The 23,747-nt window shown below is 38.4% G+C and overlaps 1 protein-coding gene across 8 annotated transcripts in view; it reads left to right on the forward strand.

Annotated features, from left to right (window-relative positions):
• FBXO16 (F-box protein 16) overlaps nt 1-23,747 on the forward strand; it is a 189,067-nt gene that overhangs the window by 64,497 nt on the left and 100,823 nt on the right. For all 8 annotated transcript variants that reach the window (XR_007514868.1, XM_049865710.1, XM_049865715.1 and 5 more), the window contains one exon: nt 14,576-14,808. Coding sequence is in view for 7 of the 8 variants with exons in the window: in XM_049865710.1 (XP_049721667.1) it covers nt 14,576-14,808 (233 nt within the window). In the remaining variant the exon portion in view is untranslated. The remainder of the gene's footprint in view (nt 1-14,575; nt 14,809-23,747) is intronic.

The raw sequence follows: 23,747 nt of genomic DNA on the forward strand, positions 1-23,747 counted from the left end.
CTAGCCATATTTGCAGATGATATGATACTACAGAAAACTCAAAAGACTCCACAAGAAAACTACTGGAACTAACAGAAAGATTCAGCAGAATAGCAGGACACAAGATAAACATACAAAAATCAGTTGGATTCTTATACAGCAATAAACAGAACTACAAAAAGGAAACCAGGAAAGCAATACCATTTATAAGAGCACCTAAAAAAAAAAAAAAAAACTTAAGAATAAAGCTAACCAGGGACACAAAAGACCTATACAAAGAAAACTACAAAACACCACTGAAAGAAACCAAAGATCTACATAAATGGAAAGGCATACCATGTTCATGGATAGGTAGACTCAACATTGTGAAAACGTCAGTTCTACCCAAAGCAATCTACAGATACAATGCAATCCCAATCGAAATACCAGCAGCATTCTTTAACAAGATGAAAAAAGCTAATCATTAGCTTTATATAGAAAGGAAAGAGGCCCTGGATAAATAAATCATTATTATTATTATTATTTTGTGTGTGCTTTAGGTGAAAGCTTACAGCTCAAGTTAATTTCTCATATAAAAATTCATACACATATTGTTATGTGTCACCAGTTGCAATCTCTATAATGTGGCAGCACACTCCCCCTTTCCACCCCTGGCTTCCTGTGTCCCTCCAACCAACTCCTGTCCCTTCCTGTTTTCTCATCCTGCCTCCGAACGGGAGCCGCCCATTTGGTCTGTATCTGCTGGAACTAAGAAGGACACTCTTCACAAGTATTATAGTCCAGTCTAATCTTTGGAAAGTGGGCTTTGGGAATAGTTTTAGCTCTGGGTTAACAGAGCATCTGGGGGCCATGTCTTTGGGGGTTCCTCCAGTCTCAGGAAGACCATTAAGTCTGCTCTTTTTACTAGAATTTGAGGTCTGCTCCACATTTTTGTCCTGCTCTGTCAGAGACTCTGTTGTGTTTCCTGTCAGGGTGGTCATTGCTGGTAGTCGGGCACCATCCAGTTCTTCTGGTCTCAGGCTGATGGAGTCTCTTTTTTATGTGGCCCTTTTGTCTCTTGGGCTAGTATTTTCCTTGTGTCTTTGGTGTTCTTCATTCTCCTTTGCTCCAGGTGGTTTGGGACCATCTGATGCATTTTAGATGGCTGCTCCCTAGCTTTTAAAACCCCAGATGCCACTCACCAAAACGGGATGCAGAACATTTTCTTAATAAATTTTGTTATGCCAGTTGACCTAGATGTTCCCTAAAACCATGGTCCCCAGACCCACGCCGCTGCTACTCTGTCCCTCAGAGTATTTGGTCGTATTCAGGAAACTTCTTAGCTTTTAGTTTAGTCCATTTGTGCTGACTCCCCCTGTATTGTGTTTTGTCTTTCCCTTCACCTAAGATAATTCTTGTCTACTATCTAATTAGTGAATTCCCCTCTCCCTCCCTCCCCACCCTCATAACCATCAAAGAATGTTTTCTTCTGTGTTTAAACCTTTTCTTGAGTGCTTATAACAGTGGTCTCGTGCAATACTTGTCATTTTGTGACTAATTTCACTTAACGTAATGCCTTCCAGATTCATCCATCTTATGAGATGTTTCTCGGATTCATTGTTTTTCTTTATCGTTGCATGGTATTACATTGTGTGAATATACCAAAATTTGTTGATCCATTCGTCCATTGGTGGACATCTAGGTTGTTTCCATCTTTTTTGCTGTATGAACAGTGCTGCAGGAGTATGGGTGTGCATATGTCTATTCATGTGACGTCTTTTATTTCTCTAAGATGTATTCCAAGGAGTGGAATTACTGGATCATATGATACTTCTTTTTCTAGCTTCTTAAGGAAGCACCAAATCAATTTCTGAAGTGGTTGTACCATTTTACATCCCCACCAGCAGTGCATAAGTGTTCCACTCTCTCCAGAACCTCTCCAACATTTATTATTTTGTGGTTTTTTGTATTAGTGCCATCCTTGTTGGGGTGAGATGGTGTCTCATTGTAGTTTTGATTTGCATTTCTCTAATGGCTAATGGGTCATCATGAGTCAGAATCGATTCAGTGCAATGATTTTTTTTTTTTAAATGGCTAATGGTCATGAGCATTTCCTCATGTATCTATTAGCTGCGTGAATGTTTTCTTTGGCGAAGTGCCTGTTCATATCCTTTGCCCATTCTTTAATTGGGTTATTTGTCTTTTTGTTGATGACGTGTTGCAGTATCTTGTAGATTTTAAAGATTAGACTGTTATCAGATATGTCATAGTCAAATTTTTTTTCCTAGTATGTAGGTTCCTTTTTACTCTTTTGGTGAAGTCCTTTGATGAGCATAAGTGTTTGATTTTTAGGAGCTCCCAGTTATCTAGTTTCTCTTCTGGTGTTTGTGCATTTTTGGTTATGGTTTGTATTCTGTTTATTCCATGCGTTAGGGCTGCTAGCATTCTCTGTATTTTTTCTTCCATGATCTTTATCATTTTAGATTTTAGATTTAGGTCTTTGATTCATTTTGAGTTAGTTTTTGTACATGGTGTGAGGTATGGGTCTTGTTTCATTTTTTTGCAGTTGGATATCTGGTTATGCCAGCACCATTTGTTAAAGAGACTGTCTTTTCCCCATTTAACAGACTTTGGGCCTTTGCAAATATCAGCTGCTCATACGTGAATGAATTTATATCTGGATTCTCAATTCTGTCCAATTGGTCTACATATCTGTTGTTGTACCAGTACCAGGCTATTGTATCAGTACCAGATCATAGAAGAAAAAATAGAATCAATGCTAGAGACCCCAATACATGGTATAAATAGGATACAAACCATAGCTAACAATACACAAATACCAGAAGATAAGCTAGATAACTGGGGTATCCTAAAAATTAAATACTTATGCCCATCAAAACACTTTACCAAAAGAGTAAAAACAGAACCTACAGACTGGGGAAAAAAAAAATGGCTATGACAAATACGACAAAGATCTAATCTCCCAAATCTATAGGAAAATCTAACACCTCCACAACAAAAAGACAAATAATCCAATTCAAAAATGGGCAAAAGGATATAACAGACACTTCACCAAAAAGACATTCAGATGACTAACAGACACATGAGGAAATGCTCGAGATCACTAGCCATTAAAAAAAAAAAAACCAAACCCAGTGCCATCGAGTTGGAATTAGTGCAAATCAAAACTGCAATGAGATACCATCTTACTCTGACATTATTGGCACAACTCAAAAAAACAAAAAATGACAAATATTGGAGGGGATTCAGGCAGATTGGAACTGTTATGCACTGCTGGTGGGAGTGTAAAATCATACAACTATTTTGGAAAATGATATGGCACTTCCTTAAAAAACTGGGAATAGAAATACCATATGATCCAGCAATCCCACTCCTAGGAATATATCCTAGAGAAATAGGAGCCCTAACGTGAATAGACATATGCACACCCATGTTCCCTGCAGCATTATTCACAATAGCAAAAAGATGGAAACAATCTAAGTGCCCATCAATAGATGAATGGGTAAACAAACTTTGGTACATACATGCAGTGGAATTCTACACAACAATAAAGAGCAATGATGAATCTTTGAAACATCTCACAACATGGATGAATCTGGAGAGCATTATGCTGAGTGAAATAATTCAATCACAAAAGGACAAATACTGTATGAGACCACTATTATAAAAACTGATGAAAAAGTTTACACGTAGAAAGAAACAATCTTCGGTGGTTATGAGGGAGGAGAGGGGTGGGGAGAGAAGAACACTAACTAGATAATAGATAAGTGGTAACTTTGGTGAAGGGTGAGACAATACACCATTCTGGGGAAGTCGCCACAACTTGACCAAGCCAAGGTCATGGAAGTGTCATAGACACATCCAGATACTCTGAGGGACCTAATTATTGGGCTGAGGGCTGGGGACCATGGTCTCAGGGGACATCTAGCTTAATCAGCATAACATCGTTTATAAAGAAAATGTTCTACATCCTACTTTGGTGAGTGGCATCTGAGGTCTTAAAAGCTTGTGAGTGGCAAATAAGTTACTCCACTGCTTCCACCTCGTCTAGAGCAAGGGAGAAGGAAAAAAAAAAACCAAAAACAAAAACACAAGGAAAGATAAGTTTAAAGGAGTAGTGGACCAAAACTACCATAGCCTCCACTAGACTGAGTCTAGCACAACTACATGGTGCCCAGCTACCACTACCGAGTGCTCTGACATGGATCACAATAGACAGTACCTGGCAGAGCTGGAGAAAAATGTAAAACAAAATTCAAACACACACAAACACAAAGACCAGAATTACCGGTCTGACAGAGACTGGAGAAACCCCGAGTGTACAGCCCCTGGACACCCTTTTAACTCAGTGCTGAAGTCCCTCCTGAGGTTCACCCTTCAGCCAAAGATTAGACAAGCCCATAAAGCAAAATAAGACTAAATGAGCATGCCAGCCCAGGGGCAAGGACAAGAAGGCAAGAGGAGACAGGGAAGTTGGTAATGGGTAACCCAAGGTCGAGAAGGGAGAATGTGGCATGTTATGGGGTTGGCAACCAATGTCACAAAACAATATGTGTATTAATTGTTTAATGAGAAGCTAATTTGCTCTGCAAACCTTCATCTAAAGCACAATAAAGAAAAAAAAAATACGTATATGTATATAAAGAATTCTAAATAGGCCTAAAAAAATTTTATAGGGACTCTTTTGTTATATTGATTTTAAATTTATCTGTTAAAAAATAGACTTAAGTAAGAAAGACTAAGGTTAATATGTAATCTGAGTAAGATTAATAAAATCACCTGCCATCACTATATTTATTTGTGTGATTTGTGTCATTCCCCATGTGGTTACTCCAATGGCAATGAACATAGGCAGCCACAGTAGTAGAGCATTATTTACCTTCTCTCAAGCACCATCACCACCCCTTTTCCCCAGTGTTTTGTACCTGGTATGTGCTCCAACAGAGCTTTTAAAATTATGTTAAAAGCATGTGCAAACAGTTAGTTGTTTCCCCAACTTTAAAATGCGATTATTGTACTAGAATGATTTTTATTACTGTCTTGAGCGTATACTACCTACTCCAGAAAACATAATTTCAAAAGGACTTCCAACTAAGAGAAGAAGAGTAAATTAAACCCAAAGTGAGTAGAAGAAATAAGAAAGAGCTAAAACCAATTAAATTGAAAACAGAAACACAACAAAGAAAATCAATGAAACCAAAGTTGATTCTTTGAAAATATAAATAAAGTTCATGCTTCTAGCTAGACTGATCAAGGAAATGAAAGGACATTATCAGGGACATCATTAAAGTTCTACAGATACTAAAATGACAATGAGAGAATATTATGAACAGCTCTGTGTCAAATTCAAGAACCTACATGAAATGGACAAAATTCTTGGAAAAACACAAATTACCAAAACTGACTCAATGTCAATTAAAAAATTGAATTCATGATTTTAAAACGCCCCACAAACTTCAGACCTAGCTTTGTTGGTGTATTCTATCACACATTTAAAGAAGAAATAATGCCAATTCCACATAAATTTTTTAAGAAAACAGAGGAAAAGAGAATACTTCCCAATTTATCACCCTTATACCAAAACCGGATAAAAACTTTACAAGAATAAAAAAAAGATACTAACAAAAATCTACAGACCAATATTCTTCATGAACATAAACAAAAAAATTCTTTAAAAGTATTAGCAAATTAAACCTAGTAATATATAAAAAGAACGGTACATGATGACCAAGTGGGATTTATCCCAAGAAGGTATGGTTGATACAACATTTAAAAATCAAGTGTGATTGATATATTTACAAAAAATAAAGAGTAGCTCCTTAGCTGCTTATGGGATTTGGTTCCTTGGTTTGGAGGTTCAGGGTCATAGTTTCATGGAACATCCCAGTTAATTGGCCTGATAACGTATTTAGTGCTTCTGTTCTACCTCCCGGTTCGTTTCATAGTGCCTAGGATTTAAAAACTTGCCAGTGGCCATCCAAGGCACGACAATTGGTCTCCATTCACCTGGAGTAACAGAGGAAGTAGGAAAGCCAGAAATGTGTGGCTAATTGCCCCCCGTGACCAACTGCCTCCTTTGCCATGAGACCAGAAAAACTGGTGCCCAGCTACAATTACTGAACATTTGATCAAAGATCCCGTAGCAGAATCCTGATCAAAAAGAGGAAAATGCAGAACAGAATTTCAAATGCTCATGGACCCCAGACTTTCTGGAGCCAGGGGGACTGAATGGACCCCTGTAACTATTGTCCTGAGATAATCTTTAAAATTTAAACCAAAAATATCACCTGAAGTCTTCTTAAAATGAAACCATAGTATAACTAGTAAAAAAGATCTGCCTTAAGTGGGATCAGAGTTACAACAGCAACCCGAAAAATTAGATAGGAACCTCAGGGGGCACTGAGTTTGTTAATGGAGGAGGAACAACTCAGAAAACGAAGGTGAGAATGGTTGCACAAATCGAAGAATATAATAAATGTCACTGAATTGCACATGTAGAAACTATTGAATTGGTGTATGTGTTGCCATGTATATTCTCAACAACAACAAAATAGAATTTAAAAAATTAAATTTTAAAGAATAAAATAGTAAAGTTTTATGATTGTTTCACTATATGCAACAGCAAAACCATTTAATAAAATTCAGCACCAATTCATGATACCAAAAAAAAAAAGATGTCTCCTGGAGTTAACAAAAATTTTGTTTACTTACTACAGTAAAGTCATCACTGATTTGGTTATTGCCTATTTTGTTAAAGTGTCAAGCATTTTGTACATTTCAGAAATAATGATGACTATGGGTTTTGGTGGAATAAGTAATTACTAGCGTTTATGTCTGAAGTTTTACACCTGAAGTTTTATTATTATTATCATGTATTATTTATTTCCAACAGTATTAAACTAGACTGCCTCCAGCCAAAACAAACATTTAATTAAATATTAAGCTCAGAAAAATGAATGTCCATTCTAAATGAGAACTGCAAGAAGTATTTTAATACTAGTAACCAACAGTGAGTTATCAATTATATACATTTAAAATAGCTAAATATACTACTAGGCAAAAATCATTCATTAAATGAGTAAATATTTATTAAGCACTATTACGTGCTAAAAGGAGCCCTGGTGGTACAGTGGTTAAGTGCTCACCTGTTAACCAGAAGCTCAGCAGTTCAAACCTAGCAGCCACTCTGCCAGAGAAACAAAGATGTGGCAGTCTGCTTCCATAAAGATTACAGCCTTAGCCCTCATGAACATAGATGCAAAAATACTCAACAAAATCCTAGCCAATAGATTTCAACAACATATCAAAAAAATAATCCACCATGACCAAGTGGGATTTGTACCAGGTATGCAAGGCTGGTTTAATATTCGAAAAACCGTTAATGTAATCCGACATATAAATAAAAAAAAAAAGACAAAAACCACATGATCTTATCACTTGATGCAGAAAAGGCATTTGACAAAGTCCAACACCCATTTATGATAAAAACTCTCAGCAAAATAGGAATTGAAGGAAAATTCCTCAACATAATAAAGGGCATCTATACAAAGCCAACAGCCAACATCACTCTAAATGGAGAGAGCCTGAAAGCATTTCCCTTGAGAACGGGAACCAGACAAGGATGCCCTTTATCACCGCTCTTATTCAACATTGTGCTAGAGGTCCTAGCCAGAGCAATTAGGCTAGACAAAGAAATAAGGGGCATCCGGATTGCAAGGAAGAAGTAAAATTATCTCTATTTGCAGATGACATGATCTTATACACAGAAAACCCTAAGGAATCCTGCAGAAAACTACTGAAACTAATAGAGTTTCGCAGAGTCTCAGGTTATAAGACAAATATACAAAAATCGCTTGGATTCCTCTACATCAACAAAAAGAACATCGAAGAGGAAATCACCAAATCAATACCATTCACAGTAGCCCCCAAGAATAAAATATTTAGGAATAAATCTTACCAAAGATGTAAAAGACCTATACAAAGAAAACTACAAAGTACTATTGCAAGAAACTAAAAAGGACCTACTTAAGTGGAAAAACATACCTTGCTCATGGATGGGAAGACTTAACATAGTAAAAATGTCTATTCTACTAAAAGCCATCTGTACATACAATGCACTTCCGATCCAAATTCCAATGACATTTTGTAATGTGATGGAGAAACAAATCACCAACTTCATATGGAAGGGAAAGAAGCCTCGGATAAGTAAAGCATTACTGAAAAAGAAGAAGAAAGTGGGAGGCCTCTATCTACCTGATTTCAGAACCTATTATACAGCCACAGTAGTCAAAACAGCCTGGTACTGGTACAACAACAGGCACGTAGACCAACGGAACAGAATTGAGAACTCAGATATAAATCCATCCACATATGAGCAGCTGATATTTGACAAAGGCCCAGTGTCAGTTAATTGGGGAAAAGGTAGTCTTTTTAACAAATGGTGCTGGCATAACTGGATATCCATTTGTAAAAAAATGAAACAGGACCCATACCTCACACCATGCACAAAAACTAACTCCAAGTGGATCAAAGACCTAAACATAAAGACTAAAACGATAAAGATCATGGAAGAAAAAATAGGGACAACGTCAGGAGCCCTAATATAAGGCATAAACAGAATACAAAACATTACCAAAAATGACGAAGAGAAACCAGATAACTCGGAGCTCCTAAAAATCAAACACCTATGCTCATCTAAAGACTTCACCAAAAGAGTAAAAAGACCACCTACAGACTGGGAAAGAATTTTCAGCTATGACATCTCCAACCAGCACCTGATCTCTAAAATCTATATGATTCTGTCAAAACTCAACCACAAAAAGACAAACAACCCAATCAAGAAGTGGGCAAAGGATATGAACGCGCACTTCACTAAAGAAGATATTCAGGCAGCTAACAGATACATGAGAAAATGCTCTCGATCATTAGCCATTAGAGAAATGCAAATTAGAACTACGATGAGATTCCATCTCACTCCAACAAGGCTGGCATTAATCCAAAAAACACAAAATAATAAATGTTGGACAGGCTGCAGAGAGATTGGAACTCTTAGACACCACTGGTGGGAATGTAAAATGGTACAACCACTTTGGAAATCTATCTGGCGTTATCTTAAACAGTTAGAACTACCATACAACCCAGAAATCCCACTCCTCAGAATATACCCTAGAGAAATAAGAGCCTTTACACGAACAGATATATGCACACCCATGTTTATTGCAGCTCTGTTTACACTAGCAAAGAGCTGGAAGCAACCAAGGTGTCCATCAATGGATGAATGGTTAAATAAATTGTGGTATATTCACACAGTGGAATACTACATATCGATAAAGAACAGTGAGGAATCTGTGAAACATTTCATAACATGGAGGAACCTGGAAGGCATTATGCTGGGTGAAATTAGTCAGAAGCAAAAGGACAAATATTGTATAAGACCACTATTATAAGATCTTGAGAAATAGTATAAACTGAGAAGAACACATACTTTTGTGGTTACGGGGGGGAGGGAGGATGGGTGGGAGAGGGTTTTTTACTGATTAGTTAGTAGATAAGAACTACTTTAGGTGAAGGAAAGGACAATACTCAATACATGGAACGTCAGCTCAACTGGACTGGACCAAAAGCAAAGAAGTTCCCGGGATAAACTGAAAGCTTCAAAGGTCAGCGGAGCAAGGGCGGGGGTTTGGGGACTATGGCTTAAGGGGACTTCTAAGTCAATTGGCAAAATAATTCTAGTATGAAAACATTCTGCATCCCACTTTGAAATGTGGCATCTGGGGTCTTAAATGCTAACAAGCGGCCATCTAAGATACATCCATTGGTCTCAACCCACCTGGATCAAAGGAGAATGAAGAACACCAAGATCACACGATAACTAGGAGCCCAAGAGACAGAAAGGGCCACATGAACCAGAGACTTACATCATCCTGAGACCAGAATAACTAGATGGTGCCCGGCCACAACCGATGACTGCCCTGTCAGGGAGCACAACAGAGAACGCCTGAGGGAGCAGGAGATCAGTGGGATGCAGACCCCAAATTCTCATAAAAAGACCATACTTAATGGTATGACTGAGACTAGAGGAATCCCGGCGGTTATGGTCCCCAAACCTTCTGTTGGCCCAGGACAACAACCATTCCCGAAGACAACTCATCAGACATGGAAGGGACTAGACAGTGGGTAGGAGAGAGATACTGATGAAGAGTGAGCTACTTGTATCAGGTGGGCACTTGAGGCTGTGTTGGCATCTCCTGTCTGGAGGGGGCATGGGAGGGTAGAGGGGTCTGGAAGCTGACAAAATTGTCACGAAAGGAGAGACTGGAAGGGCTGACTCATTAGGGGAAAGCAAGTGGGAGTATGGAGCAAGGTGTATATAAGCTTATATGTGACAGACTGACTTGATTTGTAAACGTTCACTTGAAGCTCAATAAAAATTAAAAAAAAAAACTCTCAGCAAAATAGGTATTGAAGGAAAATTTCTGAACATAATAAAGGGCATCTATAAAAAAAAAAATTTATTTATTTATTTTTTTTATACAAAGCCAACAGCCAACATCACTGTAAATGGAGAGAGCCTGAAAGCATTTCCCTTGAGAACGGGAACCAGACAAGGATGCCCTTTATCAGCGCTCTTATTCAACATTGAGCTAGAGGTCCTAGCCAGAGCAATTAGGCTAGACAAAGAAATAAAGGGCATCCGGATTGTCAAGGAGGAAGTAAAATTATCTCTACTTGCAGATGACATGATCTTATACACAGAAAACCCTAAGGAATCCTCCAGAAAACTACTGAAACTAATAGAAGAGTTTGGCAGAGTCTCAGCTTATAAGATAAACATACAAAAATCACTTGGATTCCTCTACATCAACAAAAAGAACATCGAAGAGGAAAACACCAAATCAATACCATTCACAGTAGCCCCCAAGAAAATAAAATACTTAGGAATAAATCTTACCAAAGATGTAAAAGACCTATACAAAGAAAACTACAAAGTACTATTGCAAGAAACTAAAAAGGACCTACTTAAGTGGAAAAACATACCTTGCTCATGGATAGGAAGACTTAACATAGTAAAAATGTCTATTCTACCAAAAGCCATCTGTACATACAATGCACTTCCGATCCAAATTCCAATGACATTTTGTAATGTGATGGAGAAACAAATCACCAACTTCATATGGAAGGGAAAGAAGCCTCGGATAAGTAAAGCATTACTGAAAAAGAAGAAGAAAGTGGGAGGCCTCTATCTACCTGATTTCAGAACCTATTATACAGCCACAGTAGTCAAAACAGCCTGGTACTGGTACAACAACAGGCACGTAGACCAACGGAACAGAATTGAGAACCCAGATATAAATCCATCCACATATGAACAACTGTTATTTGACAAAGGCCCAGTGTCAGTTAATTGGGGAAAAGGTAGTCTTTTTAACAAATGGTGCTGGCATAACTGGATATCCATTTGCAAAAAAATGAAACAGGACCCATACCTCACACCATGCACAAAAACTAACTCCAAGTGGATCAAAGACCTAAACATAAAGACTAAAGCGATAAAGATCATGGAAGAAAAAATAGGGTCAACGTCAGGAGCCCTAATACAAGGCATAAACAGAATACAAAATATTACCAAAAATGATGAAGAGAAACCCGATAACTGGGAGCTCCTAAAAATCAAACACCTATGCTCATCTAAAGACTTCACCAAAAGAGTAAAAAGACCACCTACAGATTAGGAAAGAATTTTCAGCTATGACATCTCCGACCAGCGCCTGATCTCTAAAATCTATATGATTCTGTCAAAACTCAACCACAAAAAGACAAACAACCCAATCAAGAAGTGGGCAAAGGATATGAACACGCACTTCACTAAAGAAGATATTCAGGCAGCTAACAGATACATGAGAAAATGCTCTCGATCATTAGCCATTAGAGAAATGCAAATTAGAACTACGATGAGATTCCATCTCACTCCAACAAGGCTGGCATTAATCCAAAAAACACAAAATAATAAATGTTGGACAGGCTGCAGAGAGATTGGAACTCTTAGACACCGCTGGTGGGAATGTAAAATGGTACAACCACTTTGGAAATCTATCTGGCGTTATCTTAAACAGTTAGAACTACCATACAACCCAGAAATCCCACTCCTCAGAATATACCCTAGAGAAATAAGAGCCTTTACACGAACAGATATATGCACACCCATGTTTATTGCAGCTCTGTTTACACTAGCAAAAAGCTGGAAGCAACCAAGGTGTCCATCAATGGATGAATGAGTAAATAAATTATGGTATATTCACACAATGGAATACTACGCATCGATAAAGAACAGTGACGAATCTCTGAAACATTTCATAACATGGAGGAACCTGGAAGGCATTATGCTGAGTGAAATTAGTCAGAGGCAAAAGGACAAATATTGTATAAGACCACTATTATAAGATCTTGAGAAATAGTATAAACTGAGAAGAACACATTCTTTTGTGGTTACTAGGGGGGGAGGGAGGAAGGGTAGGAGAGGGTTTTTTACCGATTAGTTAGTAGATAAGAACTACTTTAGGTGAAGGGAAGGACAATACTCAATACATGGAAGGTCAGCTCAACTGGACTGGACCAAAAGCAAAGAAGTTTCCGGGATAAACTGAATGCTTCAAAGGTTAGCAGAGCAAGGGTGGGGGTTTGGGGACTATGGCTTAAGGGGACTTCTAAGTCAATTGGCAAAATAATTCTAGTATGAAAACATTCTGCATCCCACTTTGAAATGTGGCATCTGGGGTCTTAAATGCTAACAAGCGGCCATCTAAGATACATCCATTGGTCTCAACCCACCTGGATCAAAGGAGAATGAAGAACACCAAGGTCACACGATAACTAGGAGCCCAAGAGACAGAAAGGGCCACATGAACCAGAGACTTACATCATCCTGAGACCAGAATAACTAGATGGTGCCCGGCCACAACCGATGACTGCCCTGACAGGGAGCACAACAGAGAACCCCTGAGGGAGTAGGTGAATAGTGGGATGCAGACCCTAAATTCTCATAAAAAGACCATACTTAATGGCCTGACTGAGACTAGAGGAATCCTGGCTGTCATGGTCCCCAAACCTTCTGTTGGCCCAGGACAGGAACCATTTCCGAAAACAACTCATCAGACATGGAAGGGACTGGACAATGGGTTGGAGAGAGATGCTGATGAAGAGTGAGCTACTTGTATTAGGTGGACACTTGAGACTGTTTTGGCATCTCTTGTCTGGAGGGGAGATAGGAGGGTAGAGAGGGTTAGAAACTGGCAGAATTGTCACAAAAGGAGAGACTGGAAGGGCTGACTCATTAGGGGGAGAGTAAGTGGGAGTATGGAGTAAGGTGTATATAAGCTTATATGTGACAGACTGACTTGATTTGTAAAGGTTCACTTAAAGCTCAACAAAAATTATTAAAAAAAAAAAAAAAAAAGATTACAGCCTTAGAACCCTTATGTGGCAGTTCTACTCTGTCCTCTAGGGTTGCTGTGAGTCAGAATTGACTTGATGGTAGTGGGTTTGGAGTACAAAGATCCTGACTCTGCTTTCAAGGAGCCTAATCTAGTGGCCCAGAACATAGATAAATAATTACAACACTGAGTACTAAATGCTGCCCTGTAGTAGAAGTGTATGCAAAGAGGAGTTGAAAAGCTCTGCTTAGAGGGACTGGGGAATTTCTTGATTTTCCCAAACAACCTAAGCAAACCAATTTACCAAGCAAAGCTTCTTTAATCTCTTAAAGAACAAAAATTAAGCCCTTAATGACTTCTCAACGCAACAGTAACATAGATCCCTTAGGTTACAACCATATAAGAACCTTATGAATTTTACACATACACAGAGACTCAATTTTGGAAATAAAAGCAGAAGTATTCTTTGAGAATAGTTGGGATTTTGGTAACTGATAAAAATTTTATATCCTATATAACTCAAAACTGACTGTGTGTGTTATATATAATTAGGGCTGGGGGCTTTGGGGGGTATGCATTTTTATGAGTGAATTACAGTTATGACAAACTGCAGTGATAAGGCAGAAGAGGCAGTGATACAACAGAGAGAGGTTCAGTACATGGGCTTGAAACAAGGTAATCCTGGATTCAAATTCTTCCCCCGTAACTTACTACTTATGTAGTAGTAAACCAAACCAAACTCATTGCATATGACTCATAGCAACCTTATAGAGCATAGAACTGCCCCACAGGGTTTCCAATGAGCCGCTGGTAGATTCAAACTGCTGACCTTTTGGTTAACAGTGAGCTTTTAGCCACTGTGCCACCGGGGGTCCTATGTATTAGTGGGCAAGTTAATTTGCTTCTCCTGTCATCAATTTTCTCTTTTGTAAAATGAGGGTACTAATGATTACCTTATAGCTTTGTTGTAAATGTTAGATGAGATAATGTATGAAAACTACCTGAGACAGTGCTTGGCTCATAGCAAGTACTCATTGGATGGTGGCTGCTATAATCATCATCACCGTCATCATTACTATAGTGATGAGGATGGTGAGGATGATATTATGATTTTTATTGTTGTTGTTATAGTGATTTGAAAACAATTAACTTTCTTCTTCTAGACTCCTCCAAAAGATGGCTTTGTAATTGCCGATGTTCAGCCAGTTGCAAGCAGTACTCTAGAGGAAAAGCTGTCTCCTTCACCAGCTTTTAGGTCCTCTTCCTCTTTAAGAAAGAAGAATAACCCAGGGGAGAAAGAACTCCCTCCATGGCGATCCTCTGACAAGCATCCTACTGATATCATCCGTTTCAATTACTTAGACAACTGTGACCCCATCAGGCAAGCCTGGCCTGGGTAAGAAGCTCCATGCCCTTCTCAAATTCTTTGCTTTTGGAAGCCATTTATTAGCACTTCAGTATATGAAAAGATGAATATAGAACTTGTGAAATACAAGAGCTTTTCCCTACATAGAGGCAAAAAGTAATTGAAATATGAAATTCACTGTTATTAGTAAATCCGCCCTGTTCATTATGATTTCTTTGCATTTTGTAGCTGTAATAACGTAACATTACAGCTTCTTTTAATATTTTGATACCTCCAATTCCAATCTAACACCACAGGGTTCATTCTAGCTTTTCCCCTTTCTATATTTATACCTCTCTTCAACAGTGAGAAAACTGGCTTTCAGTATGTTTACTTATATATTATATTATACATACACTTTTTATATATTAGTTCATTTACTCAGTCCTAGAATGCAAAGAAAGTATATTTCAAAATAGCTAACCCACTGTAGAAACAAACCTAACTAGAATTCAACATTTGTTTATGGTTCTTCTTGCGTTTGATCTGAGGGTATGTAGTCATAATAGTGTGTTCAAAAGGTTGTTTGGGTTTTGTTTTGTCGTGTTTTAATACCCCCTTCAGTGTGGTTATTTTACATGGTTCTAAAATGAAAACTACAGACAGGTATGCTCGGAGAAGTATCATTACCCCCGTCTCTTCCAGCTCACTCACACCTCTCCCTCATCTTTTCCAGCCTATTGCTAGCAACAAATCTCATTTGTTTCTGGTTTATCCTTCTAGTGTTGCTTTTTGGACAAAGTTACACTGAGATATCATTTTTCAACTATCTGACTGGCAAAAAATCTTAAAGTTTGACCGTATATTCTATTGGCAAGGCTGTGGGGAAACAGGTACGCTCATACATTGCAAGTGGGAATGCAAATTGGCACAAACGTTATAGAGGGGAACTTGACAATATCCAACAAAAATACAAATGTGTTTATCTCTTGAACCAGCAGTCCCACTCTAGGAATTCACCTTGAAAATACCAAAAGTACATCTGCAAAAGGATTATTTATTTCATCATTGTTTATGATTTCAAAATATTGTTGTAAGGTGGTACTACAGTACATCCACACTACAGAGTACTAGGCAGGTGTAAAAACAAATACGCAAATGTGGATGAACTGATACACTGTTCCAGGATACAATGTTAAATGAAAAAAGCAAAGTGCATACTATAGTATGCCACCTATAGTATGGAAATAAAAGGAAATAAAAAAATATACATGTATCTGATCATTTATTCAAACACATACACATGTAAGAATAAATCAGAAGTTAATGTAATACATTTTGGAATATTTGAGAATGTTTTAATACATCTGCTATGTTTTTAGCACTAATTTCAATAAGATTAACATCCAGGAGACTATGTGGGCTGCTCCTGTCTGGAGGAGAGATGAGAAGGCAGAGGGGGTCAGAAGCTGGCCAAATGGATGCGAAAATAGAGAGTGGATGGAAGGAGTGTGCTGTCTCATTAGAGGGAGAGCAACTAGGAGTATATAGCAAGGTGTATATAAGTTTTTGTATGAGAGACTGACTTGGTTTGTAAACTTTCACTTAAAGCACAATTAAAAAAAAAGATTAACCTCCAGACAGTATAGGATAGTGATAAACAGTATGGGCTCTGAAACCATGTTGCTTGAGTTCAAATCTAGTCTCTCACACTTCTGGGTCTGCAGCCCTGAAAAGTCATTTAGTCTCTCTGTGCCTTAGTTTTCACTTCTGTAAAATAGCAACAAAAGTAACACCTAAATCATAAGGTTACTGCAAGGAAGTATGAGTTAATATATATATGAAGTACTTATAATAATGTCTGGCACATAGAAGGTACTTCTTTTGTAGGATGGGCTCTAAAGTTATAATATTTGCCTAATATAGGAAAAGATAATCCTATAGGCTTCATGATTTGGGGTCAATCTGATTACATATTTTTTTCAGGACCATTGGGATCCCTTTGGTGATAGCTAGCTGAGAGTGGTATCCCTAATTAAGGAAGATTTGAGCTTCTTGAGGGCACAGACTACGTTTAACTCCTTTTGTATCTCCATTGACTAGCGTTTGATACTCATTGAATGTTTTTGAATGAAGTCAGGCCTTTAGATTCATGAACTTTAAATTCATCTAATGGTATCAAAGAAATCCAATTAGCTTAACAATAATTTAGAAAGGACTAGAGGGGGAGTTCAAGGTACAGAACAGGATATAAAAAAACTAACATTTACATTAAAATTAGTGGGGGGAAATATATATATATATTGAATATATACACTTGGGTCAACAATCAATGTCCATGGAAGAAGCAGTCAAGAAATCAAATGAAGTATTGCACTGAGCAAATCTGATGCAAAAGATCCCTTTAACATGTTGAAAAACAAAGATGTCACTTTCGGGACTAAGGTACGCCTGACCCAAGCCATGATATTTTCATTCACCTCATATGCATGCAAAAGCTGGACAATGAATAAGGAAGACCAAAGAAGAAATGATGCCTTTGAATTATGGTGTTGGTGAAGAATATTGAATATACCACAGACTACCAGAAGAACAAATCTGTCTTGGAAGAAATACAGCCAGAGTGCTCCATAGAAGCTATGATGGTGAGACGTCATCTCATATGCTTTGGACATGTTATCAGGAGGGATCAGTCCCTGGAGAAGGACATCACGCTTGATAAGATAGGGAGTCAGCAAAAAACGAGATGAACTGACACAGTAGCTGCAACAATAGGCTCAAACATAGCAACAATTGTGAGGATGGCTTAGGACTAGGCAGTGTTTCTTTCTCTTGTACATTGAGTCACTATGAGTTGGAACCGACTCAACAGCACTGAAGGACGATAACAACATATACATTATATATACACATATTTGTTTGTATATACATAAAATACCTCTGGAAATATATACAAGAAACTGATGCTATTCATTTGCTTTCAAGGAGAACTGTGACTTGGAGACGAGAATGAATAGGAGAGTTTTCACTGTATATCATTTTGAGTTATTTGAATTTTGAACTATTGTGAATATATTATGTATTGAGCAACTAAATATATTGATCAATTAAAATCCCTGGAGATAGCATTTATGAGTTTGTATGTGGCCTTGTCTGGACTAGGTTGACAAAGTTAGATACCCAGGCATATGAGTGGTACATTAACATGAGATGAACTGATAATCTCCTGGGTTTTCTGGGAGAACTAAATACTCTTTGTGGAAGGCAATAATTACATTAAATATTAATGTACTGAGCACCCCAATCAAAAGGCAGAGATTATCGGCACAGGTAGAAAGGCAAGAAACAACTATATGCTTTCTACAAGAGTCACACTTTAAATATAATGACATAAATAGGTTTAAAGTAAAATGATGGAAAATGATTTCCCGTGCAAGGAATAAAGCATAAGAAGCCTGAAAGCATCATATTAATACTAGATAAAATAGACCTTAAGACAAAGTGTATTATTCAAGATAAAGAGGGACATTTCTTAATGATAAAGAGACCAATTAAATAAAAAGATATAATTATTATAAATGTGTATGCACCTAATTACAGAACCTCAAAATACTTAAAAATTGAAAAAATTAAGGAGGTAGACAATCCCACAAACATAGTAGATCTTGGCACATCTCTCTCTCAGCAATTAATAGAACATATGTACCCCCCCCAAGAAAAAAAACTGTAAATACATAGAGGATCTAAACAACATTATCAGCCACATTGACCTAATTGATGTTCAGAGAACACTACTTTCAACAAGTGGAGATGACACATTACTTTCTGGTACATGTGGTACATTTGCCAAAATCAACCACATGCTGACTATAAAATAAGTCCTAATAAATTTAAAAGGATTGATATCTTTCACAGTATTTTCTCCTACCAAAATAAAATTAGAAATAGATAGCAAAAAAATATGGATGAAACAACAAGTATTTGGAAATTAAAAGCCACACATCTAAATAACTCATGCGTAAAAGAAGAAAATAACTGAGCAATAATGGAATTACAACATTTCAAAATTTTTGAGGTGCAGCTAAAATGGTGCTTTATAACTTTTAAGTGTTATTCGGAAAAAAAAAAAAAAAGGTCTAGAAATCAATGACCTAAGAATTCATCTCAAAAAGCTAGGAAAAGGAGATCAATATAAACCCAATGTAAAAAGATGGCAGGAAATAATGAAAAATAGAAATTAATAAAACAAAACAAACAGTGGATGAAAATAACAAAACCAAATGTTGTTTCTTTGAAAATATGCACAAAACTGATAAACTTCCAGCTAGACCAATCAAGTAAAAAGAGCCAGAACAAATCACCAGTACCTGGAATGAAATAGAGGATATCAGTACAGATCCTAGAGACATTAAAAGGATGGTAATAGTAAGAGATGTTATGCGTGTGAAAACTGGACAATGAATAAGAAAGACCAAAGAAGAATTGAAACCTTTAAATTATGGTGTTGCTGAAGAATATTGAATGTACCATGGACTGCCAGAAGAATGAACGAGTCTGTCTTGGAAGAAATACAGCCAAAGTGCTCCTTGGAAGCGAGGATGGTGAGATTTCATCTCATGTGCTTTCAACATGTTATCAGGAGGGACCAGTCCCTGGAGAAGGACATCATCTTTGGTAAGGTAGAGGGTCAGCAAAAAAGAACACCCTCGGTGAGATGGATTGACACAGTGGCTGCAAGAATGGGCTCAAACATAGCAATGATTGTGAGGATGATTCAAGACCAGACAGAGTTCATTCTGTTGTACATAGGGTCACTATGAGTTGGAACTGACTTGACGGCACCTAACAGCAATAGCAAGAGATATTATAAACTACCTATACCAATAAATTCAACAGTTTAGATAAAATTGAAAAATTCCTTGAAAACCACAAACTGGTAAAGCTCACTCAAGAGGAAATAGTTAATGGTTATGGTCCAAGACAGCAGCATATTCAGAAGTCTTACATTGTACCCCTTACAACAAAAACTAGAGAAAACAAGTGAATTGAATATAGATGATAACTTTGGAACCCTGATCATCAAATGGAAGGCTGAAGAATTGGACTGAGTGTCAAGTGGAAGGAGAGACTATACAAAAACAGTGGACATGGAGCATTACGGATTGTAGGTGCCTGCCAGCCGGACCTACCCAGTGTAGCCATATTGAGACAAAGCGAGCAGCAGTCCCAGCTGAAGTTCCCATCATCTGGTGCTGCCAAGCAGAAGAACCCTCACATCCATGTCCAGAGCCTGGCAGGAGCACTCCCCACCCAGCAAAAGTTAAGGACACTCACCACACTCATTATACCACCTCCAGCCTCCTCATTCCAGAGGTCCATGAATCTGCAGTGCCCCCCCATCCTTATCCACCCCACCCATGCTACTGAGGAATGATGGCACCCACAACCACCCTAAACCCCTGTGCTGGGAGCCCATGGACCAGTGGTGCCCCACTCCTATACCCAGACACCCACGTTGGGTACCTGCAAACCAGCAGTGCCCCCTCATCACAGTGAGAATTGTGGAAGATGTATTGGCAGAAAACTTCCCTAATGTCAGGAAAGATGAGAAAGTTTCCATCCAAGAAGCTCAAAGAACACCATACTAGATCCAAAAGAAACTCACCAAAACATAGCATAATCAAACTTCCCAAAATCAAAGACAAAGAATTCTGAGAGAAGCCCATAAAAAATGAAATATCACCTACAAAGGGGCACCAATAAGACTAAGCTGTGATTTCTCAGCAGAAACTATGCAGGAAAGAAGGCGATGGGATGACATACATAAAACCCTGAAAGAAAAGAATTGCCAGCCAAGAATCATATCCAGCAAAATTATTTTTCAAATACAGTAGTGAAACTAGGACATTCCCAGATAAACAGAAATTAAGGGAATTTGTAAAAATCAGACCAACCCTACAAGAAATCTTAAAGGGTGTCCTCTGAACAGAGATCTAGGGCCATCAGGCAACAATGTGAGATGATGCCACACGACAGCATCACCCAGATACCAATCCAGATAAAGAGTTCTCAAAAGCAAAATAAAGCTGCAAAACTAAAAATAGGGAGCCAGGGATGTCAATATGTGAACAATAATAACTTCAAAACAAGGGGGGACTAAATGGTGTAGTTATAGAACTTCCATATGGAGAGGAAGTCAAGGTGATAGATATAACAGACTGTTTTCAACTTAGGAGATAAAGGTAAATCTCAGGGTAACCACAAAGAAAATTAATGAATCTAATCACCAATTGAAGAAGAAAAAAAATGAAAAAGACTCAGTAAACACAAAATCAACAACAATTAGGGAAACAAAAAAATCCATAAACAAAAAGAACCCAGCACAAAAAAATTAAGCAGAACGAAGAAATTGTTAACACCATAAAAAAAGGATAACAAAATGACGGCAGTAAATTCGTGTCTATTGATAATCACATTGAATATAAATGGTTTAAATGCACCAGTCAAGAGACAGAGAGTACCAGAATGGATAAAAACAAAGCAAAACAAGAACATGACCTATCAATATATTGCCTACAAGAGATACATCTGAGACACAAAGAAATAGGTAAAAATCAAAGAATGGAAAAAAATACATATCAAGCAACAACCAAAAGAGAGTAGGACCTGAGACAATGGCCCCTGGACGCCCTGCTAACTCAGAACTGAAGCCACTCCCGAAGTTCCCCTTTCAGTCAAAGATTAGACAGGCCTATAAATAACACACGTATATTTCAATCAAGTATACAAGACCAAATAGGCAACACCTGCCCCAAAGCAAAGACAAGAAGGCAAAAAGGAACAGGAAAACTGGACAAATGAACACAGAGAACCTGGTGTGGAAAGGGAAAAGGGGAGAGTGTTGACACATTGCAGGGATTGCAACCAATGTCACAAAACAATTTGTGTATAGATCTTTGAATGAGAAACTAATTTGCACTGTAAACTTTCACCTAAAGCACAATAAAAATTTTTTAAAATCTTATAACCCAGTGCTGTTGAGTCGATTCCAACTCATTAAAATCTTAAAGGAAAGAAAAAAAAAAAAGCAGGAGTAGCAATAATAATCTTTGATAAAATAGATTTTAAGTCAAAATCCATTATAAGAGCCAATGAAGGACACTATATAATGATTAAAGGGTCTGTTATGGATTGAATTGTGCCCCCCCCCAAAAATGCATGTCAACTTGGCTAGTCCATGATTCCCAGTATTGTGTGATTGTCCACCATTTTGTCCCCTGATGTGATTTTCCCATGTGTTGTAAATCCTACCTATATGATGTTAATGAGGTGGGATTAGTAGCAGTTATGTTAATGAGGCAGGACTCAATCTACAAGATTCCGTTATGTTTTAAGTCAATCTCTTTTGAGATATAAAAGAGAATTGAGCAGAAATACAGGGGGACCTCATACCACCGAGAAACAAGAGCCAGGAGAATAGCATATCCTTTTGACCTGGGGTCCCTGTGCTGAGAAGCTCCTCAACCAGGGAAGATTGATGACAAGGACCTTCCCCAAAGGGCCAACAGAGAAAGCCTTCCCCTGGAGCTGGCACTCTGAATTTGGACTTCTAACCTCCTAGACTGTGAGAAAATAAATTTCTCTTTGTTAAAGCCATCCACTTGTAGTACTTCTGTTATAGCAGCACTAGGTAACCAAGACAGAATTTAGTGTTGAGAGAGTGGGGCATAGCTCTAAGAAATACCTAAAATGTGGAAGTAGTTTTGAAACTGAATGGGTAGAGTCTAGAAGGGTGTCAAAGTGCCTGAAAGTAAAAGCTTAGATTGCCTTGAAGAGATTGTTGGTGGAATTATGGACGTCAAACAATTCTGGTGAATATTCAAAAGAAAATGAGGAGAACTGTTACACTGGTGACAACGCAGATGGCAAGAAGCAGCAGCAGAGAAACAGCAACAGCAGAACCAGGAGACCAGTGCAAGATGGTGCTGGACCCCGACCTACGGAGTGAGAGAGCTGTGTGCCTCTTTGCAGGAGGCTTCCTGGTGGAATGTGGTGCCTCCAAGCACTTATTGGTGGAGCTAGGCTTGCCGACTCACACAGCGAAAAAGCTGAGTGCCTTCCAGTTGAAGTTTACTGGCGGAGTAGGGTGACTCCAGGCGCTTATCAGTGGAGCTAAAGAGCTTTGGAACACTTGCCCCAGCAGGGCAGGCAATGGCAGAGAGGCCTGAGGGGCCGAGAGGCCAAGTAACCAGGAAGCAGAAGCTGAAAAGACAAGGAACACAGGAATCAGAGCTACGTCAGTCTCAAAGAGTAGGGCCACAACCTCTGGGGTCTCAAAGGGCAGAGTCACCACTCAGATGAACTAAGAGAATGAGGCTGCCCAAATCCAAGGGAGCAGAGTTGCAATTCTAGTGGGCCTGGAAGGCGGAGCTGAAGCCAGGGGTGAGGGGCTTCCGTGCAGAATCCAGAGAATGTGGCCAACACCTAGAGACTGGAGGGCATGGCCATTGCCTAAATGGTCTCAGAGAACAGAGGGTTATTTTCAAGCCTTGAGGACCAATGTAATGTGTTCTTCTGACTTCCTTGGTGCCTGTTATCCCTCCTTTCCCTCCAATTTCTCCCGTTTGTAATGGAAATGGAGCCCTGGTGGCATGATGGGTAAGAGCTTGGCTGCTAACCAAAAGGTCAGCAGTTCGAATCTACCAAGCAGCTCCTTGAAAACCCTATGGGGCAGTTCTACTCTGTACCATAGGGTCACTATGAGTCAGAATTGACTTGACAGCAAGTAGTGAGTTTGATTTGATGTAATGGAATTGTCTACCTTGTGCCTGTTCCTCCACTGTACTTTGGAAGCAGATAACTTGTATGCTAGATTTCACAGATGAAGAGGAATTTTTTGCATTTTAGATTTGGAGTTGATTTAAGACTTTCGGTATGATATGATGGGGTGAATGGTTTTACATATTACAAGGATGTGATTTTGGGGGGCC

The sequence above is a fragment of the Elephas maximus genome, chromosome 22, assembly GCF_024166365.1.
Source record: "Elephas maximus indicus isolate mEleMax1 chromosome 22, mEleMax1 primary haplotype, whole genome shotgun sequence".
Lineage (NCBI taxonomy): Eukaryota > Metazoa > Chordata > Mammalia > Proboscidea > Elephantidae > Elephas > Elephas maximus.